Source organism: Chroicocephalus ridibundus, chromosome 6, assembly GCF_963924245.1.
Source record: "Chroicocephalus ridibundus chromosome 6, bChrRid1.1, whole genome shotgun sequence".
Taxonomy (NCBI): Eukaryota; Metazoa; Chordata; class Aves; order Charadriiformes; family Laridae; genus Chroicocephalus; species Chroicocephalus ridibundus.
Genome location: NC_086289.1, coordinates 23,101,407 through 23,126,552, shown reverse-complemented (window position 1 = coordinate 23,126,552; position 25,146 = coordinate 23,101,407). Strand labels below are relative to the sequence as shown.

Sequence of the window (25,146 nt, the reverse complement as noted above, 5' to 3'; positions counted from 1 at the left end):
AGTGGTTAGTATTTTGCCTGCATTGTGGATGGATGAATTCAGTCAGTTACAGAGCAGAACAGAATTAGGGCTGTTTCCTAAACCACAGGCTGTTTGGATTTGGGATTTATTGTATTTGCAGGGTCTCCAGTACTCAGAGAGAGCAAGGAGAACAGGATTTGATTTGGGTTCCTCTTTTATTAAAAAAGAATTTAAAACAATCCCATCAAATTAAAACCTAATGGTTTTATGAAGATTGAAAAAATTCTATCAAGCTCTTCCCCCCATCCTTTTGCTTGAGACCCTTCTCTAGGTTGTTCCAGTTTTGCCAGGGATCAGAAAGATCTGCCACAAGAGGGGGTGTACACACCACGCTGATGTCAGTGCCTTCCTCAGGCTGGCCTAGTGCTCACTGTTGGTGTGTAAAATATTAGAAATGTGGTTCCTCGTACTCATGATTTTGCAGGTCTGAGAGAGATGGCATGGAATGTGAGGAGGCATCTAGCATTTTCCAGTTAATACGTGCAGAAGGTTTTAAAGGAGAAAATCCTGTCTCTGCAGAAATTTAGAGCGCGACTGAAGTTATTCTGGTGGACCCATGATTTACAAGATGTTTATCTTGGCAGATCCTGTTGAGCTTCACCTCTGAGTAGTTTTTTGCCTTTGCCTTTTTTTACCACCCCGCTCCACGCCCCCCTCTTTTTTTTTTTTTTTTTTTTTTTTTTTTTGAGTTCCACATTAACTGCAATACAGAGTTGGAGAGAGGAAGTACCAGGTGGTTTGGACAGTTTTGTGACAATTGCTAAAATTTTGCACAGTGCTATATATGGTTTTCCCCTATGTTACTACATCTAGTATAATTAGTATGCTAGCTGATGGAGTCCGGTAGAAAGCTCTTACAATTTACTGTTTAAATGGGTAAATTTTTTCTGAAACCGATGATGCTACCCTTTGTCATGGGACTGTTTCCAATATTATTTCATGTTTCACTTCCTTCTGTTGCTGAACTTGTAAAATGTGCGATAAAATCCAGAATTCGTGTAATGTGGCTAGTTTAATGTTCCTTTATCAACCTTTCAGTCCTTGATTTTTCAGTTTCTTTTAACTGAGCCATATTAATGTTAACGTTTTGATTTCTGCATGTAGTGTATCTCAGCTAAACGATTACACTAAAATTTTTTGATGGCTTCTAAAAACTAATGCTTCCAGATTCTTTTTGCCTGCAGCATAGCGGCAGTCAGCAGTCAGTCGGTTCAGTAAGCAGTTCCGTATGCTGCATAAAACAGACACGTCCTGAATGAGGGTGAACGAAGGGATATTTTTAACGGTTGCATCACTGCTCTCTGGACTGCTTTTGTATTTGAAATTTCCTGCTATTGTGCCTCCAAGTACATTAGAAAATTTTGTGGCATGCTTCCCAAACTCTGTTCTTCCCTTTTTGGATGTGCCATTTACACTTTTGTGTTTGCAGCTGTTGACGTCCCTTTATGTACACGCTCTATTTCTGCCGTTAAAATAATCCCTGTGAAGAAAGTGAAAAGTTCTCCTCACCTAGTGCTGCCTACAGGTATCTTCTTCCTTCCTCCCCCGCCATGCATTAGTTGGCCATCGTTCTCTCTCTCTCTTTCTCTATCTCTCCGCTTCACCCACACGCTTTGGCTAGTTTTCAGCTTCATCCTCTTCTCACTGTTTCCAGAGCTGTAGATTTCATCAGTAGGTAATAAAGTTAGCTCTTGATGGCACAATACACTGTTCTCAATTATGCTGCTCCTCTGCAGACATAATTGTGTCTACTTGAGTCTGGGATCATTGTAAGATCTTCTACTAATGCTTGATTATGAATAATATTGTTATTACAGCCTCATTTTGAACCAAACTCCTGATGAACCAAAGGATGTTTCTTGCGTATCTTTAGTCTTTATGAAAGTAAATTAATGTCAGACATGGTATTTTACAGGTTCAAGCGTAGTTCAACATTGATGAGATGGTTTTGTTTTTCTGTACGTACATTGACTTTACAGAATCTTTATAAGGATAAATAAGGATGTTAGACTGTCTGTCACCCCCTCCCCAAGCACATATTTTCCCACTAAAAGTACAAGATTATTTTTGTACTTTGCTGGATTTGGAGAGTCAGACTAGTCTAGCTGATACTGCTTGTCTCTCCTAATCTGTCACACATGTGCTCTGTTGGAATACTACAGTGCTAATGTTGTGTTTATTACCATCTACTGGATTTCTGTCCTGAGATTCAGATTTTTGTTTTCCATCATTTCACCTAAATTGTGAAGAAATTCAACATCTTAGGTAGTTGTCTTCCTCTCCCAAATAGAAGTAGTCTGACAATATTTTATTTTCAAACCTTTTCAAAACACTTTTTTTTTAGTTCATAACATTTTTTTCTGATTCTTATTCTTTTGATTTGGTGTACAGGTTTAATATGTTGTATGAAAATAAAAAAGTGCTTTGATTCCCAAATTTGATTCTCTTCCAATATGATGGAGACATTTATGGCGTGTTGAACTCCAAGTGTTCCCATTTCTCATCAGTGCCTGTGAAGGGAATCTAGCTGCAGGAGTGTAAGAAAACAGCTACCCTGCACTCTTTGTGGATGTCTGAATCAGGCCTGGTGACTCCCAACAGTGTGTCCATGCCTCACAGTTACAGCACTCTTGAAACTGGAGTCCCAGAGCTTAAACCTCTGTCCTGTGGTTTGAAAGTGGATTTGTGGAGTCCCTGGGCTGCATGTTGTGCTGTGTGGATGGGAACAATAGCCAGAACTGGACTCCTGGGCAAAACGAATCCTGACCCTACCTGGATCATGTGAAAATCAGTCAGAGAAGTCAACTTCTATTTCACCAGGCATGTGGGTGACCTTAAGTCATGATCAGTTGCATGGTGTGAGTGCAAATGTGGTATATTTAAGGATTAAGCAGCATTTAATATTCCTGTGTGGATAGTCTTTCATCTCACAGAGGCTGCCTCAGTGCTGCCTAAATTAACTGAAGGCTGAACTGTAGGAAAGCGTCCTCTCGTTCCTTACTTATTATGTCCTTCCTCCAGTTCTAAGTGTTGTTCTGAAGCTATGCTTTTTGTGAAACCCCTAAAGCATTGGAAGCCTACATAAAAACTTGAACTGCAGTGATTGTAGTGTAGAGAGCTTTCGATGCGATCCAGGTGTTTGACATTTGTTGAGTCTTTCCACTTACTGCTGTTGTCCGTCTGGCGCTATTGATGTTTCCCTACACTGTGGTCACCTTGGCTGTGGTTTGTGTGTTTTCCAACCTTAGCTGAGGTGGTGTTATGGTCTGTAGGCACTGTACTGGTGTGTATTTAATGGGGCGTTATCTTACTGAAATCAGCTGGTGAATATTGATCTGCACAAACACGGGCTGTTGTCTGGGCAATAAGCAGCAGCCTTTGCCCCCTCTGTCCAGTCTGAAGGTGTAACTTTCATTATAACAGTTCCTAGAGAGGAGCTGCATCCCTCCCCATGAAGAGATGGCATGATTCTCATGCCATAAAAATAAAAATCATCTTCTTGTCATTTGTGTAACACAGCGTATGCTCAGTACCTCTTCAGGCTCCCTGTGTGGTGTCACGGTAGGACTAGCACCTCCATGTGGGTGAGGCAAAGTGAAGTCTGATGGTAGCTGCAGAGTCAGTAGTAGCGCACGAGAAAGGGAGGCGATGTGTTTTCCTGTGGAAGTAGCTTAGATAAGTGAGATTCTTTAGGCTTATTATTTCTATAGGTATCTTAGAGGAAACAACTCTCCAGAAGAATTTTAAGTAGGGCAAGGAAGATAGCCTTGAAGTACTGGTTTGTTATTACTTGATAGGGCGACAGGAGGAAAAAACCCAAATTCATGGACTGAAATGCACAAAGGTAAGCGTGCCCAGAAGCTGTGCTGAATTGGGCCTCAGCAAGGACGCTGGCATGATCTGGTGTCTGGCTCACAGGGTGATACGAACAAGTATATCCTCCTCCTAGTTTTTGGGATTTGGGTTCCTATGTCAGAAGGTGAAACACTGACATGAAATGGGAGGAGATGACAAGGAGGTGGTTTGCAGTGCCCTGCCTTTAGATCATGTACAGCTTAGTTACAAGATTATATCCTCCAGTGGTCATAAGACCTCTTTTTATTTATTCTTTCAGTCCTGCACAAAAGGTATTTTTAAGGCTTCAAGCGTACAAATAGTAATGCTTTATACCACTGGGACATCCCTATAGAAGAGCCACAGGTGTAATGGTGGAATGTCCTTGCTAGTACAATATCTCCACACAAAGCAGACCAAATAAAGCAAATGGACCTGTGAAATTTAGTTCACTCATCCTTTTTTCTGCCTTTCTTAGCTCTGTTACACTGACTCAGAACTTACTTCTACATTCATCAGTTACATGAATATGAAACTGCTTTGATTTCTCAATGCTTTAAATCTAGAGCTAATCTTCATCTGCATAAACATTACTAGAGTGATTCACCCAGAGGCAGCCATGCTAAAATTACTTCATAGAGCTCTGATGGCTCCTAATAGCTTTGTATCATCTGTTTTGATGTGTCTCCTCTGTGCATGTGCATTTCCTGTAGAAATGGATCCCACTAAAGTCTGCAGTGGAAAAGGAGCTGTGACCCTCCGGGCATCTCCAGCCTATGAAGAGAATCAGAATATCACTTCACCATGTCCTCAGGACATTGAGCAACCTGAAAGTAAGTGGGTGGAAGATTAACTGGAATGCATTGCTCACAGTATCCTCAAGTGAGGTCAGTCCTGGGTCTTGGGGTGAATATTTTTAGCTACAATTTAAAGCCCAAAATCCCGTAGCACATTTGGAAACCTCTTGCAAGAACCGGACCAGTGGAAGCAGACTGACTCCTGTTCTCTCCTAGTGCAGGTTTCATGACCGCTCACTGGTCACACACTCATTGGCTTAAGTTAGTTTACTGCTCCCTTTTGCTGTTAGGAGCACCAAAAACTCTCAAATGTTTTTGTTTGGTTTGTGTTTTTTTTCCTGGCAGGCCCACGTCACCTTCTTTTATCCAAGGCATGAGGTGGAACAGAAAGAGGCGGAGTAGTGCTACTGCCATCGTAGCATTTACTTGGGTTGTCAAGGGAGCGGGGATAGCATCCCAGGCAGACAGTGTCGCCATAGAGCTTTGCCATCTTTCAATAGCAGACGTGTAATTACTTAATTGTAGGAGACAGGCAAAGCATAACAAACCTGGCCAGTGTCGTGGGTCTGGCAGAGAGGATGAACTCCCAAAGGCAAGATGCTGTTAAGGGGGGGAAGGGGTCAAACTTGCTCTTGAAAGCAAAGCATGCATCGTTTCTGACTATTGTTGGATTCCATTAATTCCGGCCCCAATGTGCTGCTTTCTGCTCTGTCTTCTCCTCCCATTCTGCTCCACCCGTGACCTACCCTCTTTTCATGCTTGCCATTCTCTCTTTCTTTGCTCCTACCCCCCACCATTGCCTCTCTCCTTTTTGTTGATGGCTTCATAAATTTCCAGCAGCTTGAATGGCAATGAGCCCATTACTATGGAAATCAGCTCATTAATACTTCCTTTGCTTACTCTCTCAATTGCTTTATGAAATGTACTTTGGAGCTGGAAGAGCTTTTTGCATATAACTTAAAGAGCAAAATGCATAGAGGGATGGGGAGGTGGCCAGTGGGAGGTGGGTAAATAGGTGATAAGACAATGCATCTAGCTGCAGGGACTGGGTTGTAAAGTGATATCGTATTTTACGACTCCCTTCATGCACATGCACTTAGTCTGATCTATTTGTTGGCAGTCCTTTATCTCAGTTAATCATACATAGTGATGTTGATAAGGATAGATATGTCTTCATAGCCTGTATCATGACTGCATACAGAGTCTACATTTCCAGTAATTTGTGGTGTCTGGACATCAAGCTGCAGCTTTAGAAAGTAGCTAGCTGGGCTGCCTTTTTGCCTCTGAAATAAGAATGTCAATGAACAATTGTTTCTTCATTGCTCTGAATGAATTGCCTTGTGTTTACAAAGGTCAGAAACAAGGAGGGCATCATGTTTAGGGCTGGTCTCTATGGTAATTAGGCAGCCCTGTCAGAAAGCATTTTATATGTGAAATGAAGTAGCTCGACTCTTAACTTCAATTGGTACATGTTTTCTGTAAATGTAATGGTTTATTTTTTTCCCCTTTCTTTTCCTCTGTGCCTGTCCTCCACCCCCACCTCTTCCATCCCTCCTTTCTGTGAAACGCTTAGGTCTGGAGCCAGAAAACTCAGAAACAGGTACAAACATTGTCTGCTTATGTTGTTCCTTCTGTTGATTTCTCGGAAGTATTTCTTGTTGCCTGGAAAAAAAAGAAAGAAAAAAAAAAGGAAGAAAAGAGTCCTGTCCTTTCGCTCATCCTGTAGCTGAAGGGAATCCTCTGTGATATGAGTTTTCCTTCCCCTCGTAGATGATTGGAGGTCGTCATCTAACACTGATGCCAATGGGGATGCTCAACTGTCTTCTCTGGCTGCCAAGGGTTATAGGAGTGTGCGTCCGAACCTTTCCTCAGACAGCAAGCCACAGGTAAGCCTTTCTTCTGTGACCCTGAGGGTGATCTTCTGGGTTCAAGCACTGGATTCATGGTCAGGAGTCCTGGGTTGAACTCCAGACTTTGCTGCAGACTTGGGTAAGTTGCTGTGCCTCAGATTTTCCTACCTTTAAAATGGGGGCAACACTGATGTTAGCTGTGGAGCTTGTGTGTTCAGACACACCACAGTGTTTCCTTGGTGGATGAAGGAGGAGGACAACGCTATTTGTTTGCAAGAAAAAAGGTGAAGTAGTCATCTATTACTGTTTTGTCTTTTATGTTGGTCTGTTTTCTAGAGGTTGCTGCGGGCTGAAAGCAGAGTTACACCCTACATTAAAAACAAGATATTGGGGAAATGCCTTTCAGTTTTAACGCTGTAACTGATACAAGCCAACAAGGGAAAGGTTATTTGTACCTGAAGGTATATTGTTGAAGTCAATCTGTTGAAAAGAAATGTCACTTCATCCTTTGTCTTTTTGGTGGTTGGTCTGCACAGAAGCAGTCTGAAAGCTGATAAGGACACCCTTCATTAGAAACCAAACCCTTCACTAGAAACCACTTGTGTGAAACAGAGTCCCTTTAAAGCCTTGTCCCTATCATGGTGACTTCTCCCATCATCGGGGACCTGTAGCAATGCCACAGAACAGACACCGCTCCTGAAACTGTAAGTGAGAGTGGAAGAAGGCACAACTCAGATGAAGGCATGGGAAGGAGTGGCACCCTAAAGGAGAGACCCGTTTACTGACCCAAAACTTACAGCTGTCTTGTAGTTCCTTATTGGTCTTGTTAGTGAACAGAGAGAGCGTTGATGCACATAGTACTTCTTGTAGAAGTCTCAAGGACTGCTGTCCAAACTAAGCTGAAATAGAAGAAAACGGAAAACAGCAATCGTAGGTCATGAATTAGTATTTCCTGATAATACTATGCAGTGGTAAAGTGAGGCTTCACCTAACCTGGGGAAATATTGTGGCACTCTGAAGTCTCCAGACTGAAATTACTGTCTTGAAGGAATCAAAAGGAATGAGCCTGTTCCAGAAGCAGAAGCCCTTCAGAAGGAGCACTTACCAACCCACTTTTCCACTCCCTTATACATCAGGGAAGGGGGGGAAAGAGGGGCAGCATGAGGACAGTAGGTTGCGGGACAGCAGCCGTAATTTTATGAAGCTATTCTAGGTCTATATCCATGTAACAAGAATAGGTGCTGGCCACAACCTGTCATACGTGGGTGAATTTTAAAGGAGGCATTTTTTCAATTTTGAATGCTGCTAGCTGTTAAGGCCATTTTAGCAGTGGTTTAGCCAGGCTTTGCTGATAAAGATATGACGATAGGGTATGTGTAAAACCAACTTGCATAGTCTCCAGAGGGTTAATTTGCAAGAATGCAGGGAGCTACAGTTCACTAGGTGGGTGTTTTCATTGCCTTCCTTTCACTAGTTTATAGTTTTCAGCTATTGGCAACAAAGCAATAAACAAAACGAAACTTCTCTATTGCCAAGTCATTTTACTTCAAAACAGTTTGGCTTTCAGAAAAAATTGATTGTAATTGGAGTTGGAGTTGCAGCCAGCAGGCAGTTGTGGAGTTAGCAACCTACATGTTGCAAAGTACCAAAAACAGTAAAGCTTTTTTTTATTATTTAGTAGCAGCAGGATTTCTCTGTTGGTGATCTTGATTCTGGAGGCAAATTGTTAGGAACTCAGTTCTTCAAGAAACTTTAATTTTTCTGGTCTTCCCGAAAGCATTTTCAGGACTGAAAAATCCTGAAAAGAATTCAAGAACTAGCTTTTAGAAGGAAGAAATGCTGACTTTTTACTTAGCCAGCTGTGGCAGACTAGTATTCACATGATGTTTGCTTTCATTAGTCCTGGTGAAACTTCACAATGTTCATTTTTTGATAGTGCACTTAACATGCAGCAGAGGTGGCCTAGAGCTCTGAATCTGGCTTTGCGATTCAAATGTCCTCAATGCTGGGAAGTATTTAGTTACACAGGCATGAGCCTGGGTTTAGTTAGCCAGGATGTTAAATCTTGACTTAGGCTTTCCCAGGGGCATGGTGAGTTGTTGCTGTGCAAGCCTCTTGAAACAATACAGCACTGAGATTTATTTAGCCCAGAGAGAGAAACATGTAGGCAGGGACTTGAGAGCTGGGTAAGGTTTGTGTGCTGCAGTGAGCAGTGCTGAGAAAGAGAGAATGCCTGAGGTGATGTATGTGAGTGAGTTCTGCACTCGCCTTCCAGATACTGTATTTGCTTTTTGTTCTTGCTGTATTAAAACCTGCTTAACCCAAGTCTAATGACCGAATTCATTCTTGAAATTTGTTTATTTTTTCCTTCCTTTTTCCTTTCATTTGGTGCTGCTTCTTCTCTCCCTCTCTTCCTTCTTGACTCCGCCTGGGCAGGCCCTTGCTCCTCCCCGTCCTCCTCTTCCCAAAGAGGAAAGCTTTGCATGGCGTCCTCGCACTGACACTAAAGTGACCAACCTGTTGCCAGTGCCCATCATGGACTGCGTGTACCTGAATGCACCCAAGCCTTATACGCAGCGTGCATCACCAAATCCCAGTGCACGGTGTTATTTCTCATCACCTACTCCCTATGGGGCCGTCCCCAGCGGGAAGCAAGGCTTGCCAGCAGGGCATTCTCCCTCTTCAGGCCCCAAAGATGAGGTGCATGCTGGTCAGCCACTCTTGGAAAGTCGCTCCTTGTCGGATGCATCATCCATACAACGCAAACCTGACAGGGCAGATCCCAGTAGTAAGGCTGGAATGAATTCCAGTCATGAGACGAAGGCGGATAAAAAGGTCACCAAACTATATGTAGCTTGTTTATCTAACAGCACTTGCTCAGCCGCATCTGAAAATTCCACTGGCACCGCACATGACCCAGCAGCCAGCACCAGTTTGGGCGCTGAGCTCACTCAGGCACCAGCCACCAACATTGTTTCCTCTGTAACAGATACTGGAGAGTCTCTTCCTGCTCCTCCTCCTCCTCCTATTCCTCCCAGGCCGTACTTTTACATTGTCCTCAGTAAAGACGCAGTTAGTTATGATGCGGGCCAACCCTCCTGGACTCAGTCGTCACCTCTGCAAGCTGTGAGGGACAGAGTGCTAGAGCCCCAGAGCACAGCTGCCACAGAGGACAGGATGAGAAAAGAGCCTTACCTTACTCAGCAGCGACAACCGCCATACAAGGCAATGGGACGCAGCATGGTACATGTTTTCTCCATAACCTTATTTTCTTTCAGCCGTGTGAACGGTTCTTTAATTCATTACAGTGTTCCCTTAATGCTTTATTCCCCTCCTACCTAATTTCTGAGCGCTCATTTTGCCACCTGAGTCTTGTGGTCTTCTACTCGATAATATTTAACACCCCATGCGTGCCCCCCCCCAGCATTGATCTGTGTGTGTGCGTGTGTGGTGTTTGTAGAGGGTTGGGTTGGGCTGGCGAGGATCTCTGTTTTAGGGAGGTGTAAAAGAAGCAAACTGTGTATTGTGATGGTTAGTGCTTCTCAACCAATGGTGAATTCAGAGCTGTTCTGTGGTTTGATTTAGCCTCGCTGCACAGAACTGGAGAGGAGGGGTGGTGAGGGGAAGGAAGATTTTTGTGAAAAACTGTGTGTTCATAGAGGCCAGGGCTGCAAGACTGAAGAAGTATGTCTCCCTAAGGAAAGAAAATGTGTTGGGCTCCGTATCATTTTGCGTGCATCCTTGCATGACACCATATGGCTGCGTTAGACTGAAGTACCAATCTCCCCCGTTGCATAACAACACCTTGTTTCCTACAGGATGCCACTGCCACCACCACAGCTCAGCCTGGGGTTATAGTAGTCCCCCTCCTCCAGGTTAATCCAGACAGACAGCAAGAAGGCAGCTCCAGCACTCCACCACCGCCTCTGGTTCCTTTCGGGCAAGGCTCCGTATTCCCTGAGACTGTTTCTTCTGGCTCACCCTTGACTTTTCCGACTCTAGACGATTTTATTCCCCCACATCTCCAGAGGGGTTCCCACCATAACCAAGCACCCTCCTCTGTTTACCCGAAACTGCCATTCTTCTCATCACCACCTTCACTTGTCCCTCCAGTCACGGGGGCTTTGCACAGGGGCTTGAAGCCTGAAATCACTGGAGTCATCTCACATACAGTAAGCTTGCCAAGTACCCTCCTCGCCCTTTTCCTAAATTTGTATTCCCAGATTAAAATTACTTTCTCCTTGCAATACTAAACTTGAGAGAGGAGTGATGACTCACTCCCTGCCAGCAGCATGACAACTGAAACCTTGTTTACGTCCTGTGCTAGTGCATGCATGTTGCCTGCCTTGTGCAGCTTTCAACTCTCTATTGACTTCTCGCAACAATATTTGACTGTCTCCCTTTGTGCCCCTTCTGCTAGGTGATGCACACCTAAAGAGTCTTCACAGGATTTGCTCAGAAATGAATTCTGTATAAACAGAATAGTTGCAACTAACTGATCTCTTTCAGGCTCTTTTAATAGTATCCTTAATTGTGTTTGAATAACATTTAAAGCAGCAGCAGCAGACCAGTTAAAGGTTAGGGCTGGCTTTCTGTTCCACTTTGAGCCACAAGACTGTATGGTGTCTACACAAATTCCTGCTGAATCGGTGTAAGATTGCTGCCAGTATCCAATGACTTACAAGCAATAATATCAGTTACTGAGCTAAGAGTCTTCCAAGCATGTAGGTGCTATGGGATAGATGAGGGGGAGAGTGTCTCTTCAGTTTGGAATTGCTTGTCTTTGAAAATTTTGAAGTCAATCCACAACAGTTTTAACTTGGAATTTACTGTGTTCTTGGATTTGGATTTGTTTCTCTTTAAGCTCATCACCTGTTTTAAAAAGTCCTCAGGGACAAAGAGGAAAAGTAGCTCTCAGTTAAAGTTGCAGAGGATGCAAGAAGTACCTGACCCTCCTTGTACTTGAAGTCTTACAACCACCATTATTATTTTTTTATATGGTTGCTTATATGGTTCAGTAAGGACAAGGAAGAAGTTCAGCAGAAACCCCCTCCTCATGATGGTGCTTTCTCTGCCCTATGACTCTACCGGGATCTAGCAAGCAGGCATGATGGGGGAAGAAAAAAGCAACCAAGGATGTTTTCTTTCTGCTGAAGCCTTTCTGCTTCTGTTTTTTACTGCAGAGAGTGATGAAAGTTTGGGGGGGGTGGTTGTTGTTTTTGGGGGGGTTGGTTTTGTTTTGTTTTGTTTTTTTAATGGAACCTATCTGCAGGGTCGAGAAAAATTCAGCAGGCTTCCAGATCGTAGAGGAGTAGTGGATATCTTGCTCTACTTGATTTTCTTGAGATGAGAGTTTTGAAACATTTTTGGGCATGCCAATTCAGGAGTGTAGCCACAGAGCTGTTTTCTACAATGATTTAAATGGTCTTTGTTCACCCACTTTGTTGACTTAGCTGGGGCTGCTGAGCCTATCCTGATCTGACACCTCTCTTCTTTGAGGCATTCATTGTATTTTAGTTACCAAAGTGAAGCTCAAACCCAACTCTCTTATACTTGTCCCTGACTCCCAGTTCTTTTCCCAAATTGTATTGTTTGGAAAACTATCACAGCCAGCAGGGCTGGGTCTCTCTCTTAGAGACATCTATGTCTGAAGGCCATTGATTCTTTTCTGTCTTCATGAAACGTCTATGGCGTGATCAAATGCTGCTTGGAGCAAGATCACCTCCATCCAGCAGAACAGGATCGTTCTTCGCTGTTTCCCCTCTAGGTTGGAAAGACTCTAGATGCTTGTTCTGATTATGGCCAATTCTCACTATGATTTATCTCTGATCCCTGGTGCCAGGCCTCACTCTGGCCCCTGTTGCCTGATCCTGTAAGTCCTTTCCCCTGATGCTGGTGAGTACGAAGGGTACCGAGTTGCACTTGTCCACAAAAGCCAGGAGCAGGGATTCATCTGGAGCAATATTCTGTGCATATCCAGGTGTTTTTTTAATAGCGATGAAAATCCCCTGAATGCTTAGCTCAGTCTGACAGTGGAGTATCAGGAGTGCAGAAATCTGGTACGCTGTTCCATACTGTCTTTGTTTGGATGCTCATTCCCCATTAATCGTAATTGCGTGTCCAAATTCCTTAAGAAGCTTTGAAAAATCTCAGCCTCAACTGGCACGCACAGTCTTAGTTACTGTCCCTTCTTTATCTTTTTCCCCTTACTACCAACAAAAGCATGGTATCCCTGAACTGAGATTTTTCAAAGATGAACAATGTTTTTAAAGTCTCCCTGCTGACACAGCTTGTATTTCTACAGAACAACCAGAGCTGTGGTGATACCAGAGGTGGGTTTGAAATAAGCAAATAATGGAGCTGGAGCAGTTTGCTATCTGTGCTCCAGCAGCAAAGCCATGTTGAGTATCTTCCTTGCTAGAGTCCTACTTTTTACCCTCTATCTGTTTTGGGGCTTTTTTATTTCATTATTTTAACCAGGTAGGTGTCACACTGTTTCCTGAATGATGGTGCTAACCTTATTCCTCAGACCTTCCTTACCAAACCAGCTGCAGTAGTAATGCAGAGTTGCATGAGTTTTGCATGCCTGACTTTTGCTATGAAAGGAATACTTTTAAAACAAATGTTTGTGTGTGTATGTATCAGGGGAAAGATGTCTGTGTCTTCCCCCCCCCCAACCAGATTTGCTTGTTTCTGGCACTCTGTGTTTGCTCCAGAGAATCTGCTGGATGAAATTATAGTGCCTCCTTTTGGGGTTGGAGTTGTGAAACCCAACACCAAATAATTATAGTACTGCCTTAGCAAACTAATTGCATTAACAAAGAGCAGGGTACATACAAGGAGCAAGGTAACGCTCATGCTTATGCCTTTTTTACTAAAATTTGCTGTGATTATGCTTCTCATTCAGCTTAAAATGTTTGGGGTTTTTTTTTTCCAGATTTTCCCAGTGTAGCAGCTTTCTGCATGCTGCTAATGATGTGTTGCTCTCCTTTTTAGGACCCAGGTCCTGTGCTAAATGAAGTGCCCCAGCCTGGCACTGGCACTGACTATCCAACCTCCTTCACTTCAATCAACAAGTCTTCCTCTGCCTATCCCTCTACCACAATCGTCAATCCCACTATTGTCCTCTTGCAGCACAATCGAGGTAAGGAGACTTATGTCTAGATATTTGTGGCTCAAACCGAGCAACCTGTTATGCTATAAGGATCTGGAGAATGTGTGTGCAGTGGACAATTAAGTCCAGACTACTAAGAGCTAACAAAGCTGCCTCCAGAAAGTTGTAGTGACTGGAGCGTACAATAGGCAAGTAAGAGGTTAGAGGCATGGGACAATGCCTACTTTTTCCGATTAAAACCTGTGGATCAGAAGCCACTCCGAGGTTGGGGGAGAGGGGCTTATAACTGGGCTATGGTCATACGAATAAGTTATTGCAGGGTAACAGCTTATCCCCCATCAGGTGTTCTGTTACGGTGGAAAAGGGTGTATACTCACATCTATCTGTCAGTAGAAGGAAGGTAGCTTGAGGTAGGTTCTCTCTCACTGGAAAAGGAGACATGTTGCTTCTCAGCTACTTCAGTGTGAAAATAGCCATATTTTCAGTTACTGTGGGAGAGGTTTGACCTCTGAATTCTGAGCAGAAATTACCCAATATAAATAATCCATTTGACCTTGGCAATTTGTTCCTCTATCCATAACTGGATCATACTGCAGTAGTCCTTGAGCTCTGGGTTTGCACATGAGCAAAACAACTTTGAGCGCTCCCGTGTTTACTAATCTGAGCCTTTCCCTGCCTCAGAGCAGCTCCCTCTGAATGGGCAGTTGCATCTCTTTACCTCTCCATGAGAGGGAAACTTTACTTCTCCTTTCTAGTTCTCCTCATGGCTGGCATTACCCCAATCTCCCAGTTCCTTGTGCATCACTAAAGACTGTAGCTTATAAGGGGCCACACGGATGCGGTCCAATTTGCCTTGTTTCCAGTGGCCTTAGGAAACTCCAGGACAGGCAGAATCCAATCTAAAAGGCTATGACTTACCTTAGCAAAGAAAAAAAAATAAATCAGAAAATAGGGGCAAGGCCTGCACTCCTTATGTTGTAGTCATTCTAATTACAGACGTGCTTTGATGTGCTCCTTTGCAGCCCCCTATGTATTTTTTTTCAGTGTCTTTTTAAAACAGACTTAAGTCTTTGATCCTAAAGATAGCGTCCTCACTGTGGTGCACCTGATTATAGGGGCAGCGAGCAGGTTCTCTCTTCCTTTTTGCCAGCATCTGAAGCAGCTTTGCCTTATGTGCTTCTGAGTGAGTGTGTCTGGATTCCTCAACTGCCTCAAGAGGAGAAAATATTATTTGAGGCAGCTTTCTTTTGTCTCAATGCTTTTTGTTGACTTTCTTGAAGTGGGATACTCTTTTGGTTGGTTTTCACATTAAATCTGGAGCATTTCAGTGTGTGCCACACACTGAAAATATCCGCAAGGATATTTTCTGTTTATAGATTTTAACAGCACAAGAGGCAAATCTGTATACTATGATGATTCACATGCACTGTCTGAGAGACAACTGATGTCAAATTGTTCTGTTTACTAATTACCTTCACAGTTAACAATTTGTCCGGTCTGAATATGTCTCACCTCTGACCGTTAGCACTCATGATATTGTATCCTGATAGATTAAAGAGCCTTCTCTCATCACATTTTTGTTGACTGTGATATAGATCATGGTCTGATAAGCAGCTTGATCAATCTCATTCTAATGCGTGTTTTTCAGTCTTTAGTAGTCAAACTTGTAATTTGCAATAATCATACTGACCTGGTCTGACAAGGCCAGTCATAAATCTGTATTGACTGACATTGCATGTGTCATACTATGTATTTATTAGTAAAATCCCATGTAAGTCATTACAATACTTCTTTTCTGGCATTATTGTCGACTTGGCAGACAGATGTTCCAGCCATTCCACTAATGCTTCTCGAAGGTTGTCACAACAATTGCTTTCTGCCTCATCCTGTGGAGTTTCCTTTGTATTCCAAGACATACTGGCGATGAATGTTAATGGTCCAGTGAGCTGCTCTCTTCATAACTGCTCTCTTTAGAGCAGAAAACTGCTCTAAAACTCTTCAGTACAGTTTATATGAATGTGCTAATTTTCAAGCATCTGACCTCAGTTGTCATTCAGCATAGTCCTTAGTTACTGTTGAAGTGGAAAGTATTTCTCCATCACGCAGTAGTATGTCAGACTTTTTTCTCTCTTTTTTTTTTTTTTTTTTTTTTAATGCAGAATGGAAATAGTGATCAGACATGTCATCTTTTCTGCTCTCTTATTAACAGTTCCACTGTGCCTTTTTGTAAAAGAACAAGATCATTACTAGGTTTCTGTTTATTCTTCATGGATCTCAAAACCTATTTTTAAGTCCCTTAGACATTTTGTCAATTTTTTTACTTCCATTGTAATTTTCTTTCACTTCGCAGCATATGTTACCTACTCATAAGTAGGCATTTTATTACTTTTCTGTCTTTTTATGTATTGAGGTTTCTTACATTTCCTTGTGCTTCCATTCCTATCTAGGGTTTATCCTAGCATAGCATTAAGATTTCTTTTTGCTAGCTTAGTGTTTTTAAATGGTTCTTAGATGTTAGTTATCTGTTACATTTCTGCCCTGGCTGACATGATTCATATTTGGTTTCATCTTTATGGACCTTATCTATTCAAAACCGGTTTGGTCTCATGGCATATAACAAATTGTTACTAGATTATTGATCCACCTTCCACTGAATGGTTGATTATGTTTTGTGCTGAAATCAATTCCTTCATGTCAAGATGAAGTTTAATATAAATTCCTCTTGTGTGCTATGAAATACCCTCTGAATTAGAAATTTCAAGGTCATTTTAATGCTGGCAGTCTGAGATCTCCAGTAGTTTAGTTAGACTTCCAGATGGATAATATGGCTTTCTTTCTCCTCAGTGGATTATTGATTGCTTTTAGAGGAGCTAGTTATCTTATTCTCCAGAGTGACTGTCATAGCAGACATCACCTACTGTCCTATTTTATGCTTTATCTGCTAGCTCATTAATCTGTAAGCATGTAAGACCCTTCAATTTGGACCTGTCAGAGACTTAGAAACAGTTAACAGCATCTGAAGCACAGAAACTACACTATATCCTTTTTTCGTCTGCTTGATCTTACTCAGTAAGTTGTGATGAGAGATCTCAGAATTTTTTCTGCTGGTTTTCAGTAATACCAACTAAATAAGATGTATGCATGTAAACAAGTCATTTCAGATACTCTTGTTCATTCCTACCACCAAGATAAGATTTTTTTACCTTCATATCTGTTGATGTCTTGATTAATTTTCTTTTTGACACCTTTATTTTGCAATAAATATGTACTCAAATACTTGTTTCCTCTTCCCCTTTTGTTACTGGTCTCCTCCAGTGCTCCCACTTCTGAGAACTCTGAAGGCATCTATGATCATTCCTTCACTGTTGCCAGCAGTTGTATTCTTCTGCTTATCCCTTTCTCTGAGAAGCCTGTGAGGTTTTGGCCTTTGCTTACAGTCCCAGAACGCAAGATCAAGGGTGAAAGCCTCAGTTAGCTGGTGTGTGCCTGGGGCTACAAGCTGTCTGTGGTCAGGCGGGAGAGGGAAATAGCAGACACCTCCTGCTCCTTCTGCTTCTATCCATCCTAGGCAGAGACACAAGTGAAAAGGAAATCTCCTCTTCATGTAAAAAGTCTATTCATCCATGATATTCTCTCCCCTGTGGAGGAAGAGATAGGAAAGACCTGTCAAGTGTTGACTCTTTAAACCACATGTTTTTGTCAGGGCATCTTAGTGACTGAATGCAGTTCTCCTTAGTGAAGGTGGTGGCTGAAGCTGAGACCATCCTCACTCACATCTTTTTCTCCTTTCTCATAATATACCAGCCTACTCCTGATGGCCTGCTTAGAAGAGTGAACCCTGCAGCAGGTGATTCCCATCTGCTTTTCACCTTCAGGTTGCTAAACCTTCCTTTTCACCATTGCATGTAGGGATTTGTTTCATATGTCGGCAGCTATCATGTGAGCGTAATGCCCACGAGCAGCTTGATGATGGTGGTTAGCAGAGCAGAAGTGCTGGGGTTAAAGAACAAAGTTCATAGGTATTGGTGAGGGAGCTGCACTTAGTGAGGAGAAATATCGGTCTCCCTCACTGAAGTTGATCTACTTTAGTACAAATATCCAGTGAAAGTGGGTGCTGCAAGCAAGCAACGTACAACTGGAGGGTTGTTACCTATTGCAGACTTGCTTGGCAAGTGTCCCACACCACCCCAAAGCACAGTTATTTCCTGGGCAGGCATTGCATGGCATGGTTTATTGTGAATATATAACAGGTGTGATTAATATATTAAGGTTTTGAAATCTTTGCATTAACAATGTGAGCTTTCAAGAATGTTTGTGTTTTGTATGTCAGTAAAATAGTTTGTTCTTTTCAAATGGCTTTCATGCTTTAAATGAAAGGATTAATTGCTAGGGAGTAGAAAGAGCAGAGAACAGAGTGCTAAGAATTCTTGGTTGATTCCCAGCCATGACCTGGGCAAGTCATTTGGAAAGCAACTGCGAGCATCAACTTTAGGGTGGTCAAACACGCTGGAAGATACCACAAATGTCCTGGTCTGGGAACTCAGTGATGAAAGACCCTAAACCAAGGGGACCATTCTGAGAATAAAAGCCTTAACAAAGTCTGTGCGCAAATCACTGAATCTGTGGCTCGGTAGTATGTGTTGAGACTCAGGAAGCATCAACAAAGACTCGATCTTTTCCTATATCCCTTTGAAATGCTACAGCATTATTGTTTCAAAATGTACTTCATGTTAATGGTAACAGAGGTAGTTGTCAAGTTGTTTGACTCTGTGAGTCTTCACTGTTTTTCAAATTGTCTCCTGTCCAACTTTTTTTATTCTCTGATGTTAAGAAAAAAATAATAAAAACAAATGCTCTTTGCAAATGTATCAGTCACTGCATCATGAGATGTATATTATTCCACGAGGCTGCTGTGTGGAGAAGGTACTGTGGGCTGTCACTTTGGCAGGGTATTTGAAAACAGATTCTCTCCAGCAGCTGCTGCCATTCTGTCTACAGCGTATTTCTTGCCTGTCAGAAATGCAGCACCAGAGCACTTGCTGTTTATGTCTCACCCATTTGTTCTGTATTTCTTTTTGTTTTGTTTCTTCCTTTACCACAGAACAGCAAAAAAGGCTTAGTAGCCTGGCAGGTATGATGTGAAAGGTCTGCTACCCCCCAACTGCTGCCTCTACTGGAGCAAAGCTGCTGCTTTGTTAGCTTGTGGAGTACCTTTAGCAAACACACTTCCCAGGAATTGCAAAGGAATTAGTATAAATATTTGTCCTGGCTTAGTTCAGGTCATCGAATGTTTGATTTCAGTCTTTTCTCCAAATGCTACCTGTGTGGCCACATGTTAATATACTGAAACCCTAAATTACGCATCTCTTCCTCCTAAGTCATGAGATTTACGTACAGTTTGATTGCTGTAGTTGACTTTTGGGGCTGCCTTTGGAGCCTTTAGGTTTATTCCTGTGTGGCATATTCTCAAGTTTCTCTCCACAACCATTAGAGTTAGTCTTGCTTGTGGTGAGGGGGATGGAAGAGAAATAAAAATCAGTATTTACATGACTCCAAGAGCAGCAGAATTTATGCCAAAGAAGAATAATATGGGTAAGCAGTGCATAATGCGCTGTTTCTATAAAGGCCCACTGCAGACTGAGCTACTTCTGTTTGGGGCATGGAGAGGGACAGATGACCAGGAAAACAACTTGCTCTTCTTTCAAGGAGAGACTCTCACACCCATTGCAAGAGCAGAGCACTGCCTGGGGAGAGGAGGTTGGCAGCACACATGCATACTTGCACACTGCAATTTTATCACCAATTTCTTGACACCTGGCAAACAGCCAACCACTTTTCCAGTGCAGGGAGCTAGGGAATCAAAAAGAAATAATATATATTTACCAGTCCTGTTAAAGAAGGACTTTGGGACCTTCTCTGTCATTGAATTCTTTAGCCTCCAAAAAGGAAAAAAAAAAAAAAACCCCAAAAAAACCCAAAACCCCAAACTTTTCTAGACCAGAAGCTCAGGCCCTGTAACATCGGCAGTGACAATGATAAGTAATGAAGGAAAGCTGCGACCTTTCCTAAAGTTTGTGTCCTCTCCACGTCCTCCTCCACATCCAAAACCCTGTTTCCTTTTGGTCTTCAAGGTCATGGAATAATGGTCTAGTTTCAGTTGCTCTTTCTATGCTCTCTTCTTAGAGGCCTAGTGAGGAGTCCAGTAATGGAAATGGACCAAATGCTTCCTACAAAACAGAGAGCCCTGTACACCAGGGACACGAAAGTGCACATACATTCACAGAGAGGGGAAATAAGATGACAATACTAAACAAGGATTTAATAGATGCTTTGCTCCATTTTGTATGTTTATAAGCATTATTTCATTTTTCTTGTTAAGGAGGAAGACTTAAAGTTTGATGGTAATTTCAAACCAATCACTCAAACACAAGTCCTTCACATACTGAATTTTGCAGGGCAGAACTGTGTTTGCTCAAGGTACCAACAGACCAATGCTTTCTTATGCACGAGCCTTTCCTCTGCTAACTGCCCCTTTCAGATTTCTGCATATTTAATGGCTTTGGGCAGTATGGTGATGTGCATGTGAATACACATATCTCTCTCTCTCTCTCTCCCCAGTGCATGCAGTGATGTAGAAAGAATAGGACTTGGCAAAGTCTTGATGAGACAGACTGTAAAATCACAGATATTTCCTCTCCAGAAAATCCACGTAGCAGACCCGAAGGATTACTGTGCTGTAGCTCTCCAGAGCGTAGTAGAGCTTCAGAGCAACCTGAGGTCCCTTGGTTCCTTGGCTGGTGGTGGTGGTGCCTGCTGCTATGTGTGGGTGTCAGTTGAGCAGCATCAAGGAATTCCAGGTGGAAGCAAGGCAGTCTGGAGCAATTAGTTGTTTACCCCCATCTTTATGCAGACTCATGTGCAAGAGGAATCGTACATATGCTAAACAACAGCGGTATTTGTTGTTTACAAACTCTGGTTAGGACACAGAGATGAACTTGGAAGCATCGTATACTCACTGTAACAAATGGGATTGTCAGGCAGGTGAGTGCAAGCTGTTGAAAAGTAGTGCCCCGCTACCACATAGGATGCTCCATTATATTGAAATCACCAGCAGAAAAAGATGTCTATGACTCTCTATCACTGACACTTTTTTATGAAGAATGAGATTGCAGAGTTGCTAATTAGTCAAAAAGACATAAAAATCCAACCCCCAGACAGTCCTTGAAACCGAAAATTTCTGTTGTCTTACATACGTGACAGCTGAAACTGTCACGAGATGTGTGAAGCTGGCTACCTGGGAGATGCTAACCTGCTTTTCCTGGCATCAAACATTTTCTTGGTAGATATCCATCAGTCCAGATGCTAACCATAGCTAGCAGTGACACAGTCTGTCTCATCAACTACTTGCTGGGATTTTTGCCTTGAAAGAGTGGACTATAGTGATGGGGTGAGATGCTGGGATGAGATAAGAATTCCCCATGTTTATTTCCAGATTCAGTGCCAGACAGACTAGTTTCTGATAAAGTTGATTCAGCACTCATACGGGACAAGCCAGTTCAGGAGACAGTGCCAAGTGAGAAGAGGGCAATGGAGGAGAAGAGAAGCATTGTCAAGAGCCCTCAGCACATGGCTGATACGTCCGTCGATGATATTGGCATTCCACTGAGGGTAAGACAACACAAAACCTAGGCCAGATTCTGCCTGCTCTGGGACTTGGGGAATTCACTGAAGCTCCAGAGACTGCAGAGGTTTTAGGGAAAATAGAATTCTAGTTCCAATGTATTTTATTATGAAAGCTTCCCTCTGCTATCAATGATCTGTTTCAGCTGCTTCAGGGGGAAAAAATTAAAAATTATTCTCTCTTCATCATATTTGAGAATACTGTTTTCTGCTCCTCTGTTTCGTTCACACCTGGCAGCAGGGAGAGTTTTGTCTTATTTTAAACACCTTAAAGGCAGATGTCTTTTACACAACGTGTTTATATTCATTCAGTGTTGAGGGGAAATTATCATGAAAAGAATTATTAACCTATTCTTACAACTAGTGTCTGGAGTGACTTGAACACTAAATGTTTCTAACTTTCCATTGGATACTTAGGAAATCGGTATGTAGGATTAAAATAAGCAATGTGTCTACTTTTAGATGTCAAATCAGACTAATATGTTAAATCTTCCACACAACCTACAATTCTACACAGGTTACAACCTACCCTGCACAGCTTGTACGTTATTAGTAACTTGAGTGAAGCCTGTAGCTTCATCACATAGGAGATTATATATCTGAGTGAAATCACTCATGTTTCAAAGTATTGGTTTCATACAGCCTTGTCTTTTAGGTGGTCAGTGATAATAAATGAAATAGGAAGCAGACTGTAAATCTTTTTCATTGCTGGAAGATTTGTAAGAACTTTGAAAAGCTGGTAGAATTCATGGTTGTGATTATTTGTGTGTATATTTATTTTTCCGCTAGAATACAGACAGATCGAAGGACTGGTACAAGACGATGTTCAAGCAGATCCACAAGCTAAATAGAGGTACTGTAACCCAGATGCTTTTTATTTTCTTTAAAAGACCACCTTGATAACATTTTGTTTCATTCATGTAAAGAATTGTACTGGATGTTAAATAAAAGCATTTTGTCTTAACTAGTGTTTGCTCTACAGAACTCAACCAATGTATTTGAAATCTCTGAAGTCAAAGGTGAGAGAACAGTGAAGTCCAAAGAAAGGTCTGAGCTGTTCTGAAAGGTGAACTGCAGTGCCATCATGAAATCAAGAGTCCTATTTTAGATCAGAAAGCTGCTAATAATTCCATACTTAGAGAAAACAGATCCCTGAACTCCAGTTTTAGCAGCTAACCCTCCTCCCCCAACTTTTAAAGGATAGTAGGTTATCACCGAAACTGCTCTGTGCATAAAGAAAACCTTTTACGCTGTAAAAATTTAGTACATGCGTAATAAAGCTTGATTTGAAGCTCACTGAAACCAATGGAAAGGTTTATGGTGATTTTTGGTGAGTGCAGAACCTGAACTCTGCTTTTTCAAAACCTCAAATTTTCTCCTTTCAAAAAGCAAACTTTGTAGTAGTACACTCTCAGGGAATCCCTTACTTTGGGGCACTTCTGTGCCTGGCTGCTGCTGTGTTCACATTCCCTCTTCTGTGTGAGAAATGGCTGCAGTAGCATTTGCAAACTGAACCCTCTGAACAGCCTGATGTGCAGGCAAATGCAATTCAAAACTGCGCTTATATAATAAAACATAGAGCATGCAAAACCGGAGCTGTATTTGCCGCTGCAGGTGCTGACGTGATGAGCTTTATGCATATATAGATGCTGTATTGTATTGGGTGGAACGAGCAAGAGTTGAACTGTTTCCTAATCCCAGTGCTCCTAACAGAGGCTCTTCAGCTCAGCCAGAGCCCATGCTTCAGAAGGAGGAGAAGTTCAGTCCCCTCGGCTTCCAGGATCTCTTGCAGGGCCCAGACATGCAAGGCAGCAATGAGCAAAGTCATGCTAGCACGTCAGCATGAGAGGGACTGTTCCGCAGCTTGTATGGATTCTTGTCTCGCCCTTCTTCCCCTTTAAATCTGTCCTCTCTGTTCTTTTTTGCAAATCATGTTCCTCTCCTTAGACACTCCTGAAGAAAACCCTTATTGCCCTACCTACATATTTCCTGAACTTCCTGAAATCCAGCAAAAAACTGAAGGTACCAGAAGTTTAGTCAGAGTATCTGTTGTCTTGTGCTTTGATTTAACTGTACTATAGCACTCTAATAGTAACTAGATTGAGGTTCTAGATTTCCATTACCCATGTGTTACATTGGCTGGAAATTCAGTTATGCCCAGGATACCTTCTAGCGTAATGCATAAAATAACTAAATATTTGCTAATCCATTAATCTTTTTTTAAAGTATGATGCCATTTACTCTAGTATTATTAAAGTAGGCATTAAAATCATGTGGTGATAGGAAATTGGGGGATGAAGCAGAACCTCCGCTTCACTGTGGATAGTCTCAAAATCCACTACTTTTCTCTGCTGCAGAAGACAATCCTTATTCTCCTACATACCAGTTTCCTGCGTCTACTCCTAGTCCTATCTCTGAAGGTAATAATAAAGGACCATATGTACTTTTCTGCACAAATGCTGCCTTATCTATTTATTTTCTTCCTGGAGTTTTTTCTACTTGCTGAGCATTATGCTGCCTCATAATGATTTGCTGCACTCTAAGCGTTGCCTTGACTGTATGATGCCTTTTTGGCTTTGCAGTGCTCCTCTGGCTTTGTAACCTAGTATTTGACTAATGCTGCAGACTTGGGATTTGCTTGGTTTTATGCGCTTATCAGTTGTATTTAGCCATGTGCGTGCAGTGATTATTTAACATGCCTAGAATGCTGACTTACATGTAAAGACGTGGTTTAACTCAGGTTTCTCCCACCCCCCTTTTGGATCAATACATTTCCTTAATTATTTACTTCTGGTTTTGAATATTAACACAGTATTAGGGCCAGACCCAAAATGTCACTGAAGTCTCGTGGTAAAAAGGCTGCTTACTTCAGTGGGTTTTGGATCAGTCCCTCAATGTAAACTCTTAAAATAAATATAACTTGGTAACATAGGTTCAGGGCTGGCCTTAGGTGCACTTGGCGTATCTAGGCAAGGACAGAGTTTGACAGTCTCTTCAGCACACCTTGCAACTTGAAATAACGCTGTCTTTACTTTATCCTCTTCATGTGCTCAGCAGATTCCTTTAATCTTCATGTACAAACGTGAATCCTTTGCAGTCACGTTTCAGGGATGGTGAAATAGTATCTATTGCAGTGATAATCCTGTAACTGTGTGCATATGCATGAACACAATTATATACAAGAAACACTGGAATCCGCTGCACATGTTTGACCTACAGACATTTCCTGATTGGGAAATTTCATTGGTGACAGCCTTTTTGGCTTGGTGCTTTGGTATCACTTCAGATCCTGCAGTTTAGGAACTTGCCTACATAGCCTGTGCCTCAAGCCAACCCTGATGCGACTATTAATTAACCATTTCATTCAATGTTTATATTAAATATCTGGTGGGTATTGTGTAAGAAGAAAGCATACAATGTGAGTTCTAGCTGAGATGCTCAGAGAAGACTAGGAGGTGTAAGGATCATTTCACTGTTAAAATGAATATGGACTAGTGTCATACATGTATCTTAAGATACTTGCTCATTTCTTGGTGAAACCTGTAGGTGAAGAGTCCTGTCTTGTAAATCACAATGCATTGTAAATTATTTTCTATTGACAGAATGGTATATGGGTATGGATGAGACAGAAACAGAGAGCCTCAATAACTAGTTGATTGAGTTTTACAGAAATTCAATTTTCTTGTTTGTAATGAAGTTTGAAAATACATTTTGCTGTTGTCTGAACTAACGTAGTATGCAAAACCAGTGATGATAATATATTACAAGTTTGGTTTCCCGTAAATGTCCTCTATGCACGTACAAAAGTGCATATGAAAATAATTTGCTGGTTTAGGCAGTTGAAACTTTA

The 25,146-nt window shown here is 42.0% G+C and overlaps 1 protein-coding gene across 31 annotated transcripts in view; it reads left to right on the top strand.

Annotated features, from left to right (window-relative positions):
• The window catches only part of SORBS1 (sorbin and SH3 domain containing 1), a 174,393-nt gene that overhangs the window by 106,016 nt on the left and 43,231 nt on the right, over positions 1–25,146 (top strand). For 6 of the 31 annotated variants that reach the window (XM_063338895.1, XM_063338892.1, XM_063338894.1 and 3 more), the window contains 12 exons: positions 1,451–1,546; positions 4,569–4,688; positions 6,226–6,252; positions 6,423–6,538; positions 8,939–9,745; positions 10,321–10,674; positions 13,499–13,646; positions 18,718–18,747; positions 21,109–21,284; positions 22,086–22,149; positions 23,244–23,318; positions 23,654–23,716. In XM_063338895.1, coding sequence (XP_063194965.1) covers positions 1,451–1,546; positions 4,569–4,688; positions 6,226–6,252; positions 6,423–6,538; positions 8,939–9,745; positions 10,321–10,674; positions 13,499–13,646; positions 18,718–18,747; positions 21,109–21,284; positions 22,086–22,149; positions 23,244–23,318; positions 23,654–23,716 — 2,076 coding nt within the window. The remainder of the gene's footprint in view (positions 1–1,450; positions 1,547–4,568; positions 4,689–6,225; positions 6,253–6,422; positions 6,539–8,938; positions 9,746–10,320; positions 10,675–13,498; positions 13,647–18,717; positions 18,748–21,108; positions 21,285–22,085; positions 22,150–23,243; positions 23,319–23,653; positions 23,717–25,146) is intronic. The other 25 variants (XM_063338884.1, XM_063338903.1, XM_063338900.1 and 22 more) reach the window with 11 other exon arrangements.